The following is an 18,091-nucleotide window of genomic DNA, read 5'->3' as shown; positions in this document are numbered from 1 at the left end:
TAAATTTGGATTTTCAGTGTTTTTTATGATTACATTAATGTGAATTATTGGTTTATTTCTTATTTTCTGTATTTCACCAACCGGTTTATTTTTCTAACTTATATTTAGTTGCTCCTGTAAAATGTTTACTTTATTGATCACCAAGGGAAAATTGCCATTTTGTTGACAAGTTACTCCCACACAAAGTATTACATTTTAGCAGATATAAATATAAATGTAAGTAGTGTGAAAATTAAAAGAATATATAGATCAGTGTAAAATTAGGAATAATTTGAATATGACCTAAATAGAAATAAATACAATTTACATACAAGTAAATTTGTGATTTAGGATCAGTTATTTAGCATTTAGTTTTAGGAAATTAAAAATTAATCATTTTAGTTTTTATTTTAAGCATAGATTTTTTTTTCCATGCACTGTTTTTGGTAGATCTGATCTGTTCATTACTGTACTGATTCTTTTACATATAAAAATAGATTCTGTATTTTTAAATATGTATTTTCTTGTTTTTTATGCAAAAACATTTTCTGTTGATATTTAAAATGACATTTTTTTATCTGATGATATTTAATTCCTACTGTAATGATTTCTTTGTGTGATTCTCCTGCTTCAACTAATTTTTATTACCTTTCTTAATTTTGTCAAAATATTTTAAATATATTTTTTGGAAAAACATTATTGGTTCCTGTGTGTCTTTAGTTTTCACACATTTTTATTTTATTTTAAATCACTTTTACTGAATGCTTTTGCAGTTTTTGTAATATTTTTAAGAAAAATAGTGCTCACAATAATTCAGATTTCTGTCTTTAACAGATTATTTGTTTTACTTGGTGTGTTTTTATACAAATTTTTAATTTGTTTTAGTGCACTGAATAAATATCTACTTTCACATCTAAATATCTTTTTCCTTTTTTATCCGTTTTGCTTTAAAATCATCACTGAATCACCTGAAAATTTGTTAATTTGATGAATACCTGGAAATATAAATGAGTTTTGAAAAAAAAAAAAAAAAACCTTTAATATAAAAGTTGAAATAAATTATCAGCTTTGACATTTTTAAAATAAAACCAATCAGAACCTAAAATATGCCAGATTTTTCCTTAAACCGACGTCCTCATACAGGACAGCGGCTGTGATTCCTGGATCTGAAATCCATTATGACTGAAATTAGCTTCGGATTAAAGGCGACAGTTTGACCTCTGACCCATGTAATTATAGTCTGGAGAAGAATCAAACCATCTGGAAGAAAGAAAACCCCCCGGAGGCTTCAATAGACATCAGTTAACAGCCAGACAGGGATGTAAATGAAAAGCCTTATCTGAGCCGTACACACACACACACGCCCACACACACACACACACACACAGTGGGCTTCCTACGCTGAGTGGTTTGGATATAAATCTGTAAATGTAGCACCACATAAGGTAAAAACGGTTTAGGGCAAAAAATTTGTTTTTAAATGAATATATTAAAGATTGTTTGATTTTTTTTCTCAATGTTTTAATTAATTTCTGTGTTTTCTCTATTCACTAAATTAGCGAATACATCTGGATGAAGCTAGTTTTTCAGATTAAAAGCACCTTTTGAAAACAACATCTAAGCAAGTGAATTAAATGACTCAATTAGCTCTTCATTATCCCATCAAGTTTAGAAAAGTTCTGTCAACGAGACAATTTATTTGATCCATGTGTTTTAGAGGAGGAATGCAGATAAAAATTGCAGTACAATTGGTTTGTTGAACACCCCTGTTCTAAGGCATAAAATCTCAGGATAAAGTAATAAAACAACTTAGCTTTGGACTTATTCATTTATTACATAGATTTTAACACATAAAAAATGTTAACCCCATAAATTTGTTAAAAAAAAAAACAGACAAAAATCTCAAGCTGGAACCTTTGTACTCGTATGTTTCCGGTACACATATAAACCTGACGCACAACCAACATCCGCTAACAACAATGGATGACAAAACTGCTTCTCTTGAGTTAATTCTTCCTTCAAAAAAATATATTTGATGCTGGCAAAGACTATTGTTGTGTTCAAGTTGTGCTAAAAGTAGTTAGCCTGTCAGTAAAGCTATTAAAACCTAAAATAGCATCTCAATGCAGAAAATGTAGCAGCAGCACAGACATCCTGAATGCTAATGTTAGCACTACAGTTCACATTTCTAAAGAATACCACTTTGATAGAAAAACGTTTTGCACCAATCTGATGGTTGAATAACCTGAACAACAACTTAAAAATCAATAAATATATTTGTTGTTGAGCTCATATATCTGGTTATTCAATTATTTAGCAGCAAAATGGGTTTTTGAGTTGAAATTGTTCATTTTGTTGATACATGGATTTCAATTAAATTAATTCCAATTAATTAATCACAGACTCCACAATTAATGTAATGAAAAATATTAATGGAGTCCCACCACTAATAACAAATATAAAAATATAAAAGTTGGACTGAGTTAAAACTTCATGTTGGCATCTTTCAACAGCAATAAGGTTTGTAATTCACTCTGCAATTAACCGAATTACTCACCTTAACACCATGTTGAGTGTAAACATCCCTGGAACTGGAGAAAAATCAGCTGAAGCCTCCAATCTGCCAGAACTCTGTAGATCCCATAAAATCTGTGAGATGGGATTTTCCCAACAGCTGCTTGTGCTGCATTCAGGTACAGCTGGGACATTATGATGTCTTCATGTTAATGCAACTCCAAAATTATTTAAACACCATTCTATTCTCAGATATGGGCCATTTAAAAAAATTAAAAGGTTTGACCTTTGCAACTACGTCACTCATTACGTGGCGGTAGCATGTCGGAAGTAGAAGTGCTATCGGTTTAGCATACCCTGTCAGAATAGTATACAGTTTTTAAAGCAGTTAAATAATCGCTTCATCATCCCTCTGATTACAGGTTTTATGGGTTAATTACACAACAAAACACACAAACTCTGGTATACTGCCTTGATAAAACAGACTAATAGATGTGCTATTCCTACAGGGTAGCCCAAACCGACAGAATCCTGCCCTGAAATGTTTAATTTCATCAAATCACCAACTTTGCCTAAATTCACGCCACATAAACGGCGTTTCTTCTATATTAGAGGACATTTAAAAGTGTAGATGCTAATCAGTTAGGCTACCACTAACTGGTGGGACATTTTCTCCATGGTTACTAATGATTAGACATCTTCATAATTAAATATTTGATTGCATCTTACTAATCTTACTTAAAAGGTGAACGTTAATCATCTTACCTTGTAAAAAGCTTTCGCTGCAAATCCGCGGATACAATCAACAGCTGCTATCCGTCGCCATCTTCTTTCCTTCTTTCAAAGGTTTAATAAAAAATTACTTAGATTTGCGTCCTTGTCTGTTTGTGGCGTCAACCGCGCAGCACTCGATGACCATTTTTACAGTGAAATCATCGAAATAAAAGCGATAAAAAGAAACCAACTGTCTGTTATTTGACGAGGTTTACAGGAGCTAACGGCATCAGGTTAGTGCGCTGCGCTGACGTCATGTGCACAACGTCAAAATGGCGCCCACTGCGGGTAACATGTTTTTGCATTTCTACAAAAAATGTATATTAAATATGAAGTAACGAGACCAGGAATAGCTTTAGAAATAATAATGTTTTGATCATATAATGCTAGAATAAAATACAACAAAAATATTAAACTAAACGATGTCGAGAAGAAAAAACAGCCAATATTTTTCCTTTATCCGAAATCCGAGCCTGTCTTTATGTCAAACACCTGATGGTTTGTCCAGCAGTTATCAATGGAAAATGAGAGAACAAAGTTTAAGTGTTTCAATCGATTGAAAAGAAAAAGAAAAAAAATAATAGAAATAAACAACATGAATGCAGAAAAATCTTTGGCAAGTTTGTTTTCTCCGCAGGCAAGTTAACTGTTGCCATGGAGACAAAGTACCTCCATTCAAAATAATAAATGACACGTTGAGAAATGTTGGCATCAAAAATCAGTTTTATGAAATATTCTGCATTTTATCAGTGTTTAACAGCACCTCATCATTGACAGAAGTAAGCAAATATTTAAAAAAATAAATTACCAAAAACTTTGACAGTTCCTCAAATATTTTTTCATTTCATAATGAAACAGTCACCTTTCAATAGAAATATTATTTAAAAAAAACAATATAAATAGAGATGGTGACAGACGTACGAAAGGCTTTAATATGAAGCAGCGGCTCTGGATTTTTATCCAGAAACTGCTTTTGTCAAATAAAAATATTTACAACTGGAGCTTAAGCTGCACACAGAGGGATATTTACAACAGTGATTTATAAAATATAAAAAAAATTCAGGATCCAAACATCAACATTCGGCTGGTTTCACTTGGTGATTCTGTTCAGACATTTAGGTGATATAAAAATAGAAAATCAAAGTTTTCCAGAGAGCAAGCTTCTCTTCAGATCTTTATAAACTCGACAAACTGAAGATCAACTTCCTCTCTTATTAAATCTCCTCCTTGCAGAATAACAAAATAAATAAATTTCAATAAAAGACAGAAATGTTTCCATGGTTTCCAGTTTATCTTTGAGGGAAAAGAAAATCTCTTCTGGTTTATGTGTTTTCATATCACGTTTAAGAGAGAAAACAATGTCTGAAACACAAATAAATCATTATTTGCTTCTGTTTTATATTTTCTGCTGGTGCCGGTTTGTTGGATCTCAAAGGTTCTGACCCAGACAACAGTACAGGAAATTAATTTAAATAAAGTATAGAAAACGTATAAAAAATATGATTCAAACCCTTTAAATTAATACAAAAATTATCAGAGAAAAATACCTAAAATATCTCCATAAAACATTTGAATTTTAAAGTCAGTTTTTGACAAAACTAAACATAAATATTTTATGAATAAATTATTTTACATGAAAAAACTGACTAAAGTGTTAATAACTTACAAAAACGTCCGAATAATATAGTGATATTTTACGAACTCAGAATCAAATTTTGACAAATATACTTTTGTCATCTGAGAAAAAAAATGTTTGTGATTAAAACTGGAGCTAAAACCAGTGACATCCGTTTTTAGACAGTTTCTTTTTTTCATTGATGAAAACATTAAAAGAAATTCAGCTTAAAATCTGCATTCTCTGTTTTCTCTGAATCTTTTCCCTATAAAACTTTTTTGTTATTGAAATTTGTCTCAACATTTCTCCACATTGATGGAAGGAAACTCCAGATTCAGATCCGGTTTAAATGAAATTCCTCGTCTGTTAATTTAGGACTTTGTTGAGCTTCAGCATCTGGAAACATCTGCTGGTTTAATCAGGAGGCGTTTCTGTAGCAGCCAATCAGGACCTGGGTGAAGTTGGCTTCCTGCAGCAAAAATGTTTTGTTTGTGCCTCTATCATTTTAAACATCTTAATAAATATTTCCAGAGGTCATTAAAGGTCAATCAGCCAGTCCACATTTACAAAATCCTACAAAATATGATTTTATGTTTGAGCTGCAAATTTTTTTTTGTGTCGTTATAATATTTACGATTTTTTGAAATAAAAATTTCCTTAGATCAACTTGCCCTCCTCACCCCACATTAATAAAATCAACCAAAATGGATATTAATTAATTGTTCTACGTTTGTGCAGTTAAAATATTTGTAGCACAGTTGATTGACACCAAACTTGCTTAGTTTTGTAAATATGTGGTGTCTGGCTGACCTTTGATGACCCTTGGAAACATTTATAAATATCTTTAAAATGATAGCGGCACAAATTAAAGTTTTTGCTGCAAAAACACGACAAGAATACAAAATCTTACAAAAATTATTTTGGTCTAATTTACTAAGATACTTGTTCTAGAAGCTACACCAAAAATATTTTATAAGATTGTGAGTTTTTGCAGCACAAACATTTAATTTATGCCCCAACTTCCCTCAGGTCCAATCAGAAGACAGAGATGAAGGTTTAAGTCAGCAGGTTAATGTCGTCCGTTTGGATCGCCAGCACCGGGTCGTAGAAGCAGTCTTCGTTGATCATGGACGTCATGCTCTGAACGCTGAAGTCTCTCCCCACAAAGCTGCTGAAGTCCAGTCCGTCTCTGGCTGCACCCCGCCGCAGACTGGAGGTCCGCCTCTTCTCCTCGTCCAGGCGCTGCGCCGCTCCTTGGTCGTCCTCGGAGAAGTTGAGGCGCTGCAGCTGCGCCTCCAGCTCTCCGGTCAGGGAGCAGAGTCTGGGCCTCATCCCGGAGGAGCCGGCGTGGCTCGGCAGCGGCGGCTCGGAGCAGGTTTCCTCCAGGGCGCCGCAGCGCTCCGCTGGCGGATGAGGAGCGGTTCTCTGGAGGTCGGAGCGGCCGGGTCTGGGCCGCCTCCTCCAGGTGGCGCTCCTCTCGGCGGCGGACGGCCGGGTTCTCCTCAGGGAGCCGCTAGCAGCTTGGTCTTTGAGGAGGGAGCTGAGAGCGCGGAGCAAAGCGGCCTTCGCCTCCAGATCACTGAAACACAAACAGCAGAGTCATCGATCCAGGTTCTCCTCTAGAGGCTCAGTTCTTCATTGGACTAAAGGTTCTGGACCGGTTCTGTTCAGGGTCCCTACAGCATGGACAGGTCTGGAAGACCTTTGTCTACTTTCTAGGTATTCATTAGTATGGAAATCAACCAATCCATTCATCCATGTTTGTGTTCAGTGGAGTTAAAAACTTGAATAAATCTTTTCTTTCAAACTCAACAACGTCTATCTAACTTCTGTAGAGGCTCCACCGCCACCTTCCCTCAACAGAAATAAACCCTTGATTCAGTCCTGGTTCTGGATTCCCCCCTTCACCAGTCAATAGAGTCGTTCTTTATAAAGTTGGTACCTGCTGCACAGCTGGAAGACTGTCTCTGGTCGACCCTCGACCTCTGACCTGCTGTGAACCAGCTCCCACACACAGGGGTCCTCTGAACCTGCAGACACCACCACCGGTCATTCAACCGAACATCCTGGCTTACACCAACACACCCGCCTCTGACGGCCCACTGACCTGGGATGTTGGCCGGTCGGACCTGAAGCGCTGAAACTGGGATCAACCAGCGGAACCTGAAGGGGTCCAGATCGGCTGAACGGGAGCTCGTCTGTAGCAGGACGCAAACAAAAAAAACAAGTTTTAACTCCATTGGGATTTAACAACTAAAACACAGAATGTAGGAGGACTGACCATTCTCTTCTTCAGCTTGTTCTCACGATGAACCAGGATGACGGCTCGCTTGAACACTGAGGAGAGCAGCAGTGGTGTTAACTACATCCTTCAAACAGAAACCAAACTGCGATGAGGCGACTTTGAACCAACCGAACAGCGTGAGCTGAGGCTCCTTCCTCAGCCGTCGCAGACACGGCAGAGGGTTCAACCAGACCACCGGCGAGTGGACCAGGAACTCCCCCATCGAGATCTCTGTGACCTGTGGAGAGACGGGATGATGTCACACTGTCCAGCAGGTCTGACGGCTCCTCAACCCGTTCGCCTGGTTGGTGTTTTACCTGTTTGTCAGCGCCGCTCTGCTCGGCTACCAGCTGGTCAAACACGCAGCCATAATCCTCATAGATCTTCTGCATCTCATTGATGTGACTCGCTACCTTCTCCATCGCTCTCAGCGCCTCTGAGTGGACAGAAGAGGAAGTGCAGGCAGTAAGAAAATGTGACTTTTACCTGTCAGGTGTGTGTCGAGTCAAATTTATTAGCAAAGCACAATTTAGCAACACCAGCAAACAAAGAAATCCCAGTTTTTATGTCAGACTGGAACCAGTTGAGTTGGAAAATATATCCTGGTCAACAACAACAGAACCAGCACTGTGTCAGCTGTGTGTGTGTTACCTGTCGGGTGTGTGTGTTACCTGTCGGTTGTGTGTGTGTTACCTGTCGGTTGTGTGTGTGTTACCTGTCAGGTGTGTGTGTTACCTGTCAGGTGTGTGTGTTACCTATCGGTTGTGTGTGTGTTACCTGTCAGGTGTGTGTGTTACCTGTCAGGTGTGTGTGTTACCTGTCAGGTGTGTGTGTTCGGGGCTCTCAGCATCAGTCAGAGACACCAGCTCCCTCAGCAGCAGTGGATACTTCAGGACCCTCTGAACAGGTTTGATCAGGTACGACTCCAGAGAAGACGAGTGCTGATTGGTCGGATTCCTCGTCTCCAGGAAGTGCTTGAAGGTTGCGTCTGTTTTCGCTGCATCACAGAAGCGTCTGTTAGGTTTGTCCCGCTTTACTGTTTGATCAGACCAGACAGAAACTAGACAAAGTGAATGTTTGGGGGTGTGATGGACACCTCTCTCCAGAACTTTCTGGACTTTGATGTGGTTCGCACAGAAGCCGCTGTAGAGCTTGAAGTGGTCGGCGTAATAAAGAAAGGATCCACCCAACGAGAAGAGGAGCATCTGAAGGAAAGAAGAAAATAAATATAAAAACTATGTTTCCTTGAAAAGGTTAGAATATCAGGGCTATAAAAAAACTATATAGCATTTTTAGCACCAAATCGTTGTTAGATAATGAGGTTTCAGTCTGCTGAGTTCCAGGTTGACCTGTTTTAGAGTCTCTGTTACTTTAAATCCAACTAAGCTGCTGCTGCTGGCTACGCCCTCCAACTCAGTGTTTAAACTCACGTGAAAATGGCTGCAAAAAGATGTGCAAATATACAACTGTAAATCTTTGAAAAGCAGACATTAAAAAGAAAGCAGCAAGTGGTTTTCTAGATGGTAAGTTGTCTCTTCCAGCAGGCATTGTACAGCACATATAGAGAGGTAAAACAAGCAGCCCAAATGTGCTGGAGCGTAGTTTGAGTTGCCAGGTAACGGTTTAGACGTTCCTGGGGTTGCTAGGTAACAAGGTGAGGAACAGCGTCTGTGATTTGTTACAATCTGGAGGTTTTTGAAACGGCTCATTTTCCAGACACCAAAAAACATTAACTTATTGCCAAAAACGGCTTGGTGGCTTTTTTAGAAGCAGTAGGGACCTAAACTGATGTAGAAAAACATGCAAAATAAAAATTTTGCACAATATGCCCCTTTAAATAAAATACATTTAAGATGGAAACATGAGTTTTTAGAGTAAAATTGTAGATGAATCCTTTTTTTCTGACCTTAAACTGCTCAGGAGTTTCCAAACTGCTGAAGTCCGGACAGGAAGCGATTCTCTCCTCCAGCGTTTGGAGAAAAACTCTCTGGAAGTCCAACATCTCCGGCAGACTGCCGAACAGCGCCTCCATCTGAGGGAGAGACGGCACCTTCAGAACCAGAACCAGAACCTGAAAACTAACAACAAAACCTCCATTTCCTCCCTTCTCACCTCGTCTTTACTGAGGAACGTCTCGTTCTGCAGCGGCGTCAGGTAGATTTCAAAAAGACAGACCAGATCCTGACGGGAAAAAAATTAACAAATTAGAATGAAATTATTTAAAGACATAAGAATAAAAATTTAAATTAAATCCTTTAATGACTTTTAAAACCTATAAATTCCCACCTTGACGTAGGACTTCTCCGTGTCGACCAGCTCCTGGATGACTTTCCGTAGCCGCTGACAGACGCTCAGGTGGGCGGGGCTTGGCGGATGCAGACTTCCCTCTCTGATGTACGGGTTTCTGGGAACATCAATGTCCGACGTTTTGCTCTCTGGGAACGTTTGGTACAGGGAGAAAACCCGGTCCGTGTTCTGGAAGGAGAAAGTAGAGGAACCAAGCGATGATGACCAATTACAAATACATTTCATCCACAAATAATTTGCATGTGTTACTATCCTGGATGGAGCCACAATTCCAGGCTTACAGCATGTTGGATAAAGAGTTGAGAGAATACTGGCGTTCCCGGCCATAGACACCGGGTCAAATAAGTGAAAATCATTAAGTGTCATTGTCTGGATGTGAATTATTCACATTTTAATAAGACCAGAAAACATGAAACTGGTGGTTCTCTGAGTCATTTGAGTCAAGTGCTGAGAAGCAGCACAAATCTGGAACAAACTTCTAGAAAACTGCAAAACAGCTGAAACACGGAGTACCTTTAACTCTAGTCTAGTCACCTGTTTAAAATTGATTTTGAACCATAATGAAGGTTTTAGTCAAATTAAAGATTACTGGCACCATTCTTATTTTTTTTTTTCATAATAAACGGCTTGACGTTCAACTTTCACATAAATGCAATTAGAGGATGTGTTTTCCACAGCGCCACCTTTAGGACAGAGGGCAAATTTTACCATAAACCCCAGAAACCAGAAACCTCCATTAAAACCTGGATGAAGGTTTCAGTGATTCAGACACAGAGCAGAGAAGAAAGGAAGTAAAACCTTCGAACCAGAGCTGGACTGAAAGCAGCTTCTGCCCCTCGTTCATCATCATAATCTGCCCTGTCAGTTTCTATTAAACGGCCGGCGGCCCGGTTGCTCTGCCGAGCTTTTAATAACGACCAAGGACGAGCCGGAGCGCTTTAACTGCCAGGAAGGAGACCTCGCTCCAGGAATCTGTGATCCCACTCAGGAAACCTCCTCAGAAATGTTCCTAAATCTGGTGTTGAAACAAAACATCTGATCTGCAGAGGAAAGTCTGCAGGACAAAAGAACCAATATGAAACCCAACTGTGAACATAAACGGCCATTAAAGGCTGAAGGAAAGCTGGAACAGAAACGATGCCAAACAGCTCAGATCATCACAGCAGATCCGGCAAAACCGTCATTCCTCCGACGCTGTTTGTATTCTTATCCACAGATAATTTATAGTAAACAAAGAAAAGCAGTGAAATCAGAGTATTCCATTCTATGGAGCTAAATTAGAGCCTTAAAATGAAACTGAATAAAATATTTTGAAAGTGAAAAAAAACGCCACAAATCTCCAAAGCCACTTTTCTTTAAGAGTTTTTGGAATTGGATGCGGTGTTGGAAATGTCCAAAGGACGGAAAGGGCTGCACAAATTTGTTGCCACCATATTTGAGATTTTTGTCATGTGTTGACGTAAGTAGCTTAAATCAGTGAAGCATTTTATTTTCAAAACAAAACACAGAAGCATAAAACACTGATGATGTTATAAAAGCATTTCTCTTAGATATATTTTGACTAGCGATTAACTGTTGATTATGATTCCACCCCCCATATCCAGCCTGAAAAAAAAAAAACTTTTAATCTGAAAAAAAGCTTTTAACTTCTTTTTCAGTTTAATTTCTTTTGTTATCAGTTTGTTTAAAAAACAAAACAAAATAAAAAATCTTTATGGCCCCAATTTAGCTCCATACATGACATCCTCCCAGATTTTTGCTGTAGCATTTTTTCTTGCTTCTCTTCCATGAAGACCAGGTGTTGGAGTCAAGACTAAATTACACACAGATGGGCTATTTATTTATCTATCAGCTGTCTTCTGGTTTTACAAAAAAATGGTCTTGTATGGCAATGCATGCCACACTTTTCAGATTTTTGTTTATTAAATATGCCAAAACTATTAAGCTATCTATAATTTTTATTTCCCCCTTATAGATTTGCTCTACTTTGTGTTGTTTTGTCATAAAATCCCAGTAAAATACATTGAAACTTTTGGTTGTAAAGCAACAAAATGCAATAAAGTTTGACATGTTTAAGGTCCCGCATGTGTGTCACCATTTTCTGCTCCAAATTACATCAAACTTCTCTACATTTTCCAATAACATGAAGTTTTCCATGTGACTGGGAGTTTTGGGCTGAGTGTCAGTGAACCAGTCAGCTCCACCTGAATCTGTTTTGGTCTCTGTAGTTTCCGGAGTTCAGTCCGATCTAATGAGATCAACCAATCAAAGATCGATCGTTTTACCAGCAGAGCGAAACCTTCTGGAGCTTGCCGGCCCAGACAGCAGGTCGCCTCGTCCAGCAGCCCGACCCCCTCGCCGTCCTCCAGGGTGTCCGCGTCCTCCTCCAGCGGCAGCACCCAGCACAGGGCGCCCATGGTGAGGGGTCAGGGGTCGCCTCGGGGATCAACCCAGCTACTCACAGACACCCAGCAGCTCCTGCAGGAGGATTAGTCTGCTGCGACTTCACAAACACTCCTGACGGCGTAAACCCAGATTACCGGGCCGACTGCAGGTCATGTGACTCACACTGGGAGGAAGGGGGAATTGTGGGTAAAAGATCTCTGCAGGTGAGTTTAAGAGGGAAGAGTCGGCTTCTGCTCAGGGAGATGCTGAAGTTTGGGGTGACGTAGTTTATGTTGAGATGCTGCATCAGCAAATTGTTTAGTCAGGTCATCGTGGGAAATTATTGGCTGAATTTGCTTTTCTTCCCAGAAATTTGTGCTTATATTCAGGAATTATGGAAAAGAAAAGCAACATTTTACCTGGAAACTGAATTCTTTGAATTACCTGTTAATTTCCTGTCTCTTAGTCCCACGTGATAGTCCGGTAGACTCGGTTTGATTAGAGACCAAAGTTGCAGCATTTGTTCTGTTTCCAGCTGCTTTGTGTCAAACGAACCAAACATTTTGAAAAACCTGTTCCCCTCCTGGCCTGTGGTGGCGCTGCAACAAGAAGGAATCTAAACAAAATCCTCTGAAGAAGACTCTGAGCACAACTTCCTTCTTAAAATGTGAACAAAAATGAGTCAGATTTGAGTGATTATAGGATTTCTCTTTTGAGGTCATGAATCATGATCAGTGGTTCAGTTAAAATCCGCAGAATGAGCCAAATTTTTATCCGATTAATCATCAGAATAATCGCTGGCAGCTGATTCAAATAGTTTGCAGATTGAAGCTCACCTGTTCAGGTGATTCCTGCGTGAGCGGCATTGACGGGTCACTGCCAGCAGGGGGCGCAGCATCTGTAACACAAACTGGAAGTTTAAAGAACTGCATGAACTCTCACTTAAAACTCATCAAAAATATATCAAAACAAATGCGTCAGCTCTGAAATCGGCACAACAAAAAACAACTGAGGTTTAAACTTAATTAAAATGAATTTAAATAAAATGAATATTGATAAATCAAGAGCATTTTTCTGATAATTAAAATCAGCATTCAGGTGATTTGCTTTTTATTTGGTTGTTTTTAAAGGATCTAACATTCGTCTTAACTGCTGGTTCTGTCGCTGATTCTTCTTTTTAAACATATGATTTCTCATAATTTCATCTTTAAACTCTTCTTTCTTCAAATTAAATATTTATTTTGAATATTTGAGCTCTAATGAGATATTTTTTTGCCAGTAAATGTCACTGTTAATCTCTGCCAGAGTTCTGATGCGGCTGCTGCGTTACCTGAGGTCCAGGTGTGCAGGTCGGACTGTTTGACCCAGAGGTCAGCGGGGTCAGGCCATGTGATGGTGGGCTCCTCCGCGTCAGGCAGCTCGTCTCTCCTCAGCAGCAGGCGGAGATTCTGGTGTCTGAAGAGAGTCTGGAGGTGATCCAGGTCCAGTCCGGACACGGCCGACCCGTTCACTGCCAGCACCTCGTCTCCGGCCAGCAGGCCTGAAGCCAGAAAAAGATTTAAAATAATCATGAGATTTAATTGCATTTCATTTGGTTTAATTAATATTCAACAAGCTAATCAGATGATCCGCATCCTGTCATCACAAGATGAATTCATCTAACTTTTTATTTGCAGCGATGAAGTTTTGAAAAATGTGATTACCTATCAGGGCCACTGTAGATAGAAAATAAAGAGAAGATTTATGATAAAAACTCAGAAATTTTGAGATTAATCTCAGAAATTTTCTAGAAAAAACTTGGAATTTGAGTTTCAAAAGTCAAAACTTTTCAACTTTTGAAACTGAGAACATTTCCTAAAGCAAAACATTTAGAAACTTTTTAGATTAATCTCAAAAAAGTTTTTTTTTGACTTCTCAAACTCAGAAATGTATTTGTTTTTTCTTGAAAATTTTTAAGATTAATCTGAAAAATTCAGATTTTTTTGTCCAGATCAGAGATGATAATCTGATCTAAGTTTTTTCTTATACTGATCGATTGGTTTAGTGACCTCTGCGATGTTCTCTGTGCGTAAAATTGTAACTGTCTGCATCCAGTGGTCAGGTGAGAGATTTTTCCGTCATTATTTAAAATGCCATAAAATGAAAATATTTGGTTAATATTAGTCAGATTGTTTGTACACATTTTCAGATGCAAATATTCTGAGCATAAAGTCTGGACATAGACATATTTTGTTTTTCCTTAATTAATCCAAACCCGAAACATAATTTTCAAACTGAAAATAAACTGGGGTCACAAGAGAAAGTAAAGTTTTTCTTTGTTTCTTTTTATTCTTACATTTAAAGAAGCGTTTCAACTCTTTCTGAATCAAGCAGAAAGCTAAAACATATAATTGTGCAGATTAAACTCTGAACACGAGTCGCAGCAGGGTGAAGGGCGCCCTCTGCTGGAGGGCATTGTTTTACCTCCTCTGGCCGACAGGCCCAGCGGGTCGACGTCACTGACGAACACGTGACTTTTACCCGCTCCGTCCACGTGACCCGTCACCGCAAAACCTGCCATTACACCACATGGTAAAAAATAGATAAATATTTTGATTGTTTTTCAACATTTTTATCTAAATTCAACATCTTTATGAAAACATTTTGATAAATTACAATTTTTGTACAATTTCAGCGTAAGATTAAACATCTCAAGCTGCGATCTGTGCAACGGCGAGTTAGAGCTATTGTAGATAGAAGAAAAGGGAGTAAATTTCCACCAAATACTCAGAAATTTTTAGGTCAATCTCAGAAGGTTTCTAAAAAACAAGAAAATTTTGAACTATAAAAGTAGATTTTTTTTTTTCTTCTCCGAAGATAAGCTAGTGGCTCGTATTTTTTCAACAGTAGGCAGACAGGAAGGAGGGTGAGGAGAGGGGGAAGACATGCGGCAAAGGTCGTCGAACCCGCGACGTCCGCGTCGTGGACTAAGGCCTCCAAACGTGGGGCGTGCTAACCCCCTGCGCCACCACAGCACCCCCCAAAGTAGAAAATTTTAAAGAAAATTTTTTGACAAAAAACTTTTCAAAAGTTTGCTTGGAAACGTTAATAAATTTTGAGATTAATCTCAGCAATGTTCTGGAAAAACTAAGACATATAGTTTCAAAAGTCATAATTTTTTGCCTTTTTAAAGTAAAAATTTGTCACTTTTTTTCTAGAAAATTTCTGACTTCTTAAACTCAGACATTTACAAGATCTTTCCAATAAAATATTTGAGCTTAATCTCAAATTGTCTGAGTTTTTTTGTAGCAAATTCTAAAATTTTGAATTTTAAAGATTTCTAATATTTTTTCCCAGGAAATTTCTGCGAACTTAAAAACTTTAGAGGTTTTTTTATAGCAAATTTTAAACTTTTTTAAGCACAGAAATGTCCAAGATAAATTTACTTCATTTCTTTTTGATTTTCTTCATCATAGATTTCAATGGTTTCATTCAGAAACATAATCTTTTTCATACAATACAAACTCACTCAGGAAATGTATGCAGTGTTTTTCTCACCAAAGTCCTGCTCTGTGTTTGGTCGACAGACGTTCAGGCTGAAGACTCCAGCAGCTGAAGGAAGACTCTCCTCGCTCAGCTGAAGTGCAAATCAGTCGACGGTTAATGATCTCAGCATAATTATTATTATTTTAACAGAAAAATTCTTAAAATCATCAAATAAAAAGGTGGTGATTTTCTTTTTATATTCTTTCTTTTTTTTCCTTTTTCTCCAAAAGTGATTTTAAAATGACTTTGGCCATTATTTTAGGAAGATGATGAAATATAGAAAAACAAAAAGGCACATTTTCAAACCGGACGCCAAACCCACCTGCAGTTTTGCCACATGTCCTGCAGAGGGCAGCACCTCACTTTGTTTGGACACGCAGGTCACAGTCTGAAGGCCAAAACAGACAAAATCGTTACGTTAATGCTTATTCTGCATGTTTATTACGATCTAGTCAATTAAATGAACAGAAATTAAATTTGAAAAAATCCACCATTTTTGGTAAAAGTGATAAAATGAGCAAAAGACATGGGGGAGGAAGAGAAAGAAAGCAGCAGCAGGAATATGAAGAAGCCAACATGAGGTGGAGGTTATGTGGAGAAACAGGAGGAGAGGGGAGTCATCTCAAACACTGACAAGCACTCAGGGACAAAGGAGTTCTGGGAAAATAAAAGGCTCTGCAAGTTTTTAATCCTCCAACACCTCCTGTGTGTCCACAGACCAGCAGGCTGCTCTCAGACAGCTGCACAGCTCCACAAACATTAGCTTTCCAGACCAGCCCTCCTTTTGTCCGTCTTTATTTACTAAACTCTGAATCCACGAAGGAGAAATTGAAGACAGCTGAACTGGTTTTCCTCAGAAAACCTTCAGAAGAACCACAATGTGATTAAGAGTGAAAGAAAACTGTTGTACTCTGTGATGTGACGTGTAAGAAAACAAAACAGGCTGAAAAGTCGATGTCACAGTGGAAATAATAGAATAGGAGGCGTTAGGGTAACGTTGTGCACATGCTCTGTAGGAGTCAGAGAGAAGTTAGTGAGTTCATGCAGCTGGGTTTTCTTAAACAGAAAATACTTTTAACAATGGGAATAATAAACTGAACATGACTGTAATTTTTTTATTTTACTTCCACTTAGTGCTCAAATATGTATTTTTTTGGTCGATTATGTGTTCACACCTCTGCAAACGAACCGGACTTTCCAGACAAACGGACTGGAGTTTGTTTGATTTCAAAGCTGTATCACATTTATCACTGACACAAAATGGCTGAATTATGTGTCATATCCGTGTAATATCAATAAAAACAATTAATTATAAAAACTTTGACCAAAGTGGAGATTTGACAAAAGTCCATATTTGAGTTTGTGTTTGTTCATGGTAAAGCTGTAGAGTCTGTGAAAAACAATGGGCTAATATTAATTGCTTTGAAATTATTTCCGATCAACAAGTTTTGTGTTTTATTGACTTTATGTTCTAACAAAAAGTAGTTCAACCTGTTTATCTGTCCACACAAATGAACAACCTGGTGCCATGTTTAATTCTTAACAGGAAGTTGGTTGTTTTGAAGCAATCTGATTGGTTGACAGGTTTAGCTGTGCGCTACACTGCCCCCTGTTGGTTTGGCATGATTAAAACAACACTCAGTGACGTATTTGTGACGGTTTATGTGGATGAAAACTTTTTTGAAGATGACTCCTCGAGCATGATATTACTTTTTAATACAGTGGCAAAGATATTTGTTTTACAAAGATCCGGCTACGTGTGGACACGGCCTACAGCTAGCTAGGATTCAGGATTCGCCAACAGGACAACCCGCCCCCTCCCCCCTAAAAAAACAAAAAATAAACTGGTTCTAAAATGGTTTTCCCAAGCTCAACCCAGAGAGTTACAGGTTTATAGACTATAAATGTTTGGCTCCAGTTGGTCATTTTGAGGAGTTGATATTATGTTTCATGGTTCAGACGGTGGAAACCTTACTTCTGACCAGCAGACAGCAGGAACGGACTGAGCAGACGGCGCCGAGACGTGACGATGGAGAACCTGGAACAGAAAAACACAGAGAAAGTCCAACTCAGCACAAACTCAGCTCAGACCTCCAGAGTCTGTAATTAAACTGGATTTAAAATGGTTGAATTAAAGCAGAAGGGTGAAACATGAGGGTCTGAGCAGAAATTACAGGTTTCAGAATCGATCAGGCAACAAAGAGAACATGCCGTCATCATAAATATTAGTTTTACTGAAGTAAAACCAAACTGTAGAGCTCTGTTCTGCTGGAACACTCTGGGATATTCATGAAAAAACAAAAACTAAGCTCTCATCCAGCATTTATCCAGAAATATTTTTTTATTCTGTGGACTGACTGAGTCAAAGGGGCCCTGATTTGCCAAATTCATTTTTTGCATGTTTTTGTTCGTCCATTTTTTCTCCATAGCTGCTAAAAACAGCACAAGAGCTTAAAAACAAAACAAACCATAAAAACGGTCCAGGTGGTTTTTGGTAGTAAGTTAATTTATTTTTTTTGGTATCTGGTAACTGAGATATTTAAAAAAACCTCCTGCTTCATCATTACCTAGCAACCCACGCCGCTACCTAGCGACCCAAGTTGAGCTCCAGTATGTTTAGTCAGCTGGTTTTACCGCTGAATGCTCTGGACAATGGCTGCTAGAAAACACAACTTACCATCCAGAGACCACGCTGCATTTTTGTTGGT

The 18,091-nt window shown here is 38.5% G+C and overlaps 1 protein-coding gene across 4 annotated transcripts in view; it reads right to left on the bottom strand.

Annotated features, from left to right (window-relative positions):
- Positions 1–3,972: 3,972 nt before the first annotated feature.
- Positions 3,973–18,091, bottom strand: part of LOC116734057 (T-lymphoma invasion and metastasis-inducing protein 2-like) — a 43,311-nt gene continuing 29,192 nt past the window's right edge. For all 4 annotated transcript variants that reach the window (XM_032585181.1, XM_032585180.1, XM_032585183.1 and 1 more), the window contains 17 exons: positions 17,359–17,421; positions 15,706–15,771; positions 15,396–15,474; positions 14,322–14,411; positions 13,189–13,398; positions 12,695–12,756; positions 9,453–9,641; positions 9,279–9,347; positions 9,073–9,198; positions 8,263–8,371; positions 7,984–8,163; positions 7,484–7,602; positions 7,296–7,404; positions 7,164–7,219; positions 6,990–7,080; positions 6,825–6,912; positions 3,973–6,461 (listed from right to left, as the gene is read on the bottom strand). In XM_032585181.1, the coding sequence (XP_032441072.1) occupies positions 5,939–6,461; positions 6,825–6,912; positions 6,990–7,080; positions 7,164–7,219; positions 7,296–7,404; positions 7,484–7,602; positions 7,984–8,163; positions 8,263–8,371; positions 9,073–9,198; positions 9,279–9,347; positions 9,453–9,641; positions 12,695–12,756; positions 13,189–13,398; positions 14,322–14,411; positions 15,396–15,474; positions 15,706–15,771; positions 17,359–17,421 (2,229 nt within the window). In that variant the 3' untranslated portion in view covers positions 3,973–5,938. The remainder of the gene's footprint in view (positions 6,462–6,824; positions 6,913–6,989; positions 7,081–7,163; positions 7,220–7,295; positions 7,405–7,483; positions 7,603–7,983; positions 8,164–8,262; positions 8,372–9,072; positions 9,199–9,278; positions 9,348–9,452; positions 9,642–12,694; positions 12,757–13,188; positions 13,399–14,321; positions 14,412–15,395; positions 15,475–15,705; positions 15,772–17,358; positions 17,422–18,091) is intronic.

The sequence above is a fragment of the Xiphophorus hellerii genome, chromosome 15 (assembly GCF_003331165.1).
Source record: "Xiphophorus hellerii strain 12219 chromosome 15, Xiphophorus_hellerii-4.1, whole genome shotgun sequence".
Lineage (NCBI taxonomy): Eukaryota > Metazoa > Chordata > Actinopteri > Cyprinodontiformes > Poeciliidae > Xiphophorus > Xiphophorus hellerii.
Note: the sequence above shows the minus strand (reverse complement) of the source record. Positions and strands in the feature narration are given on the sequence as shown.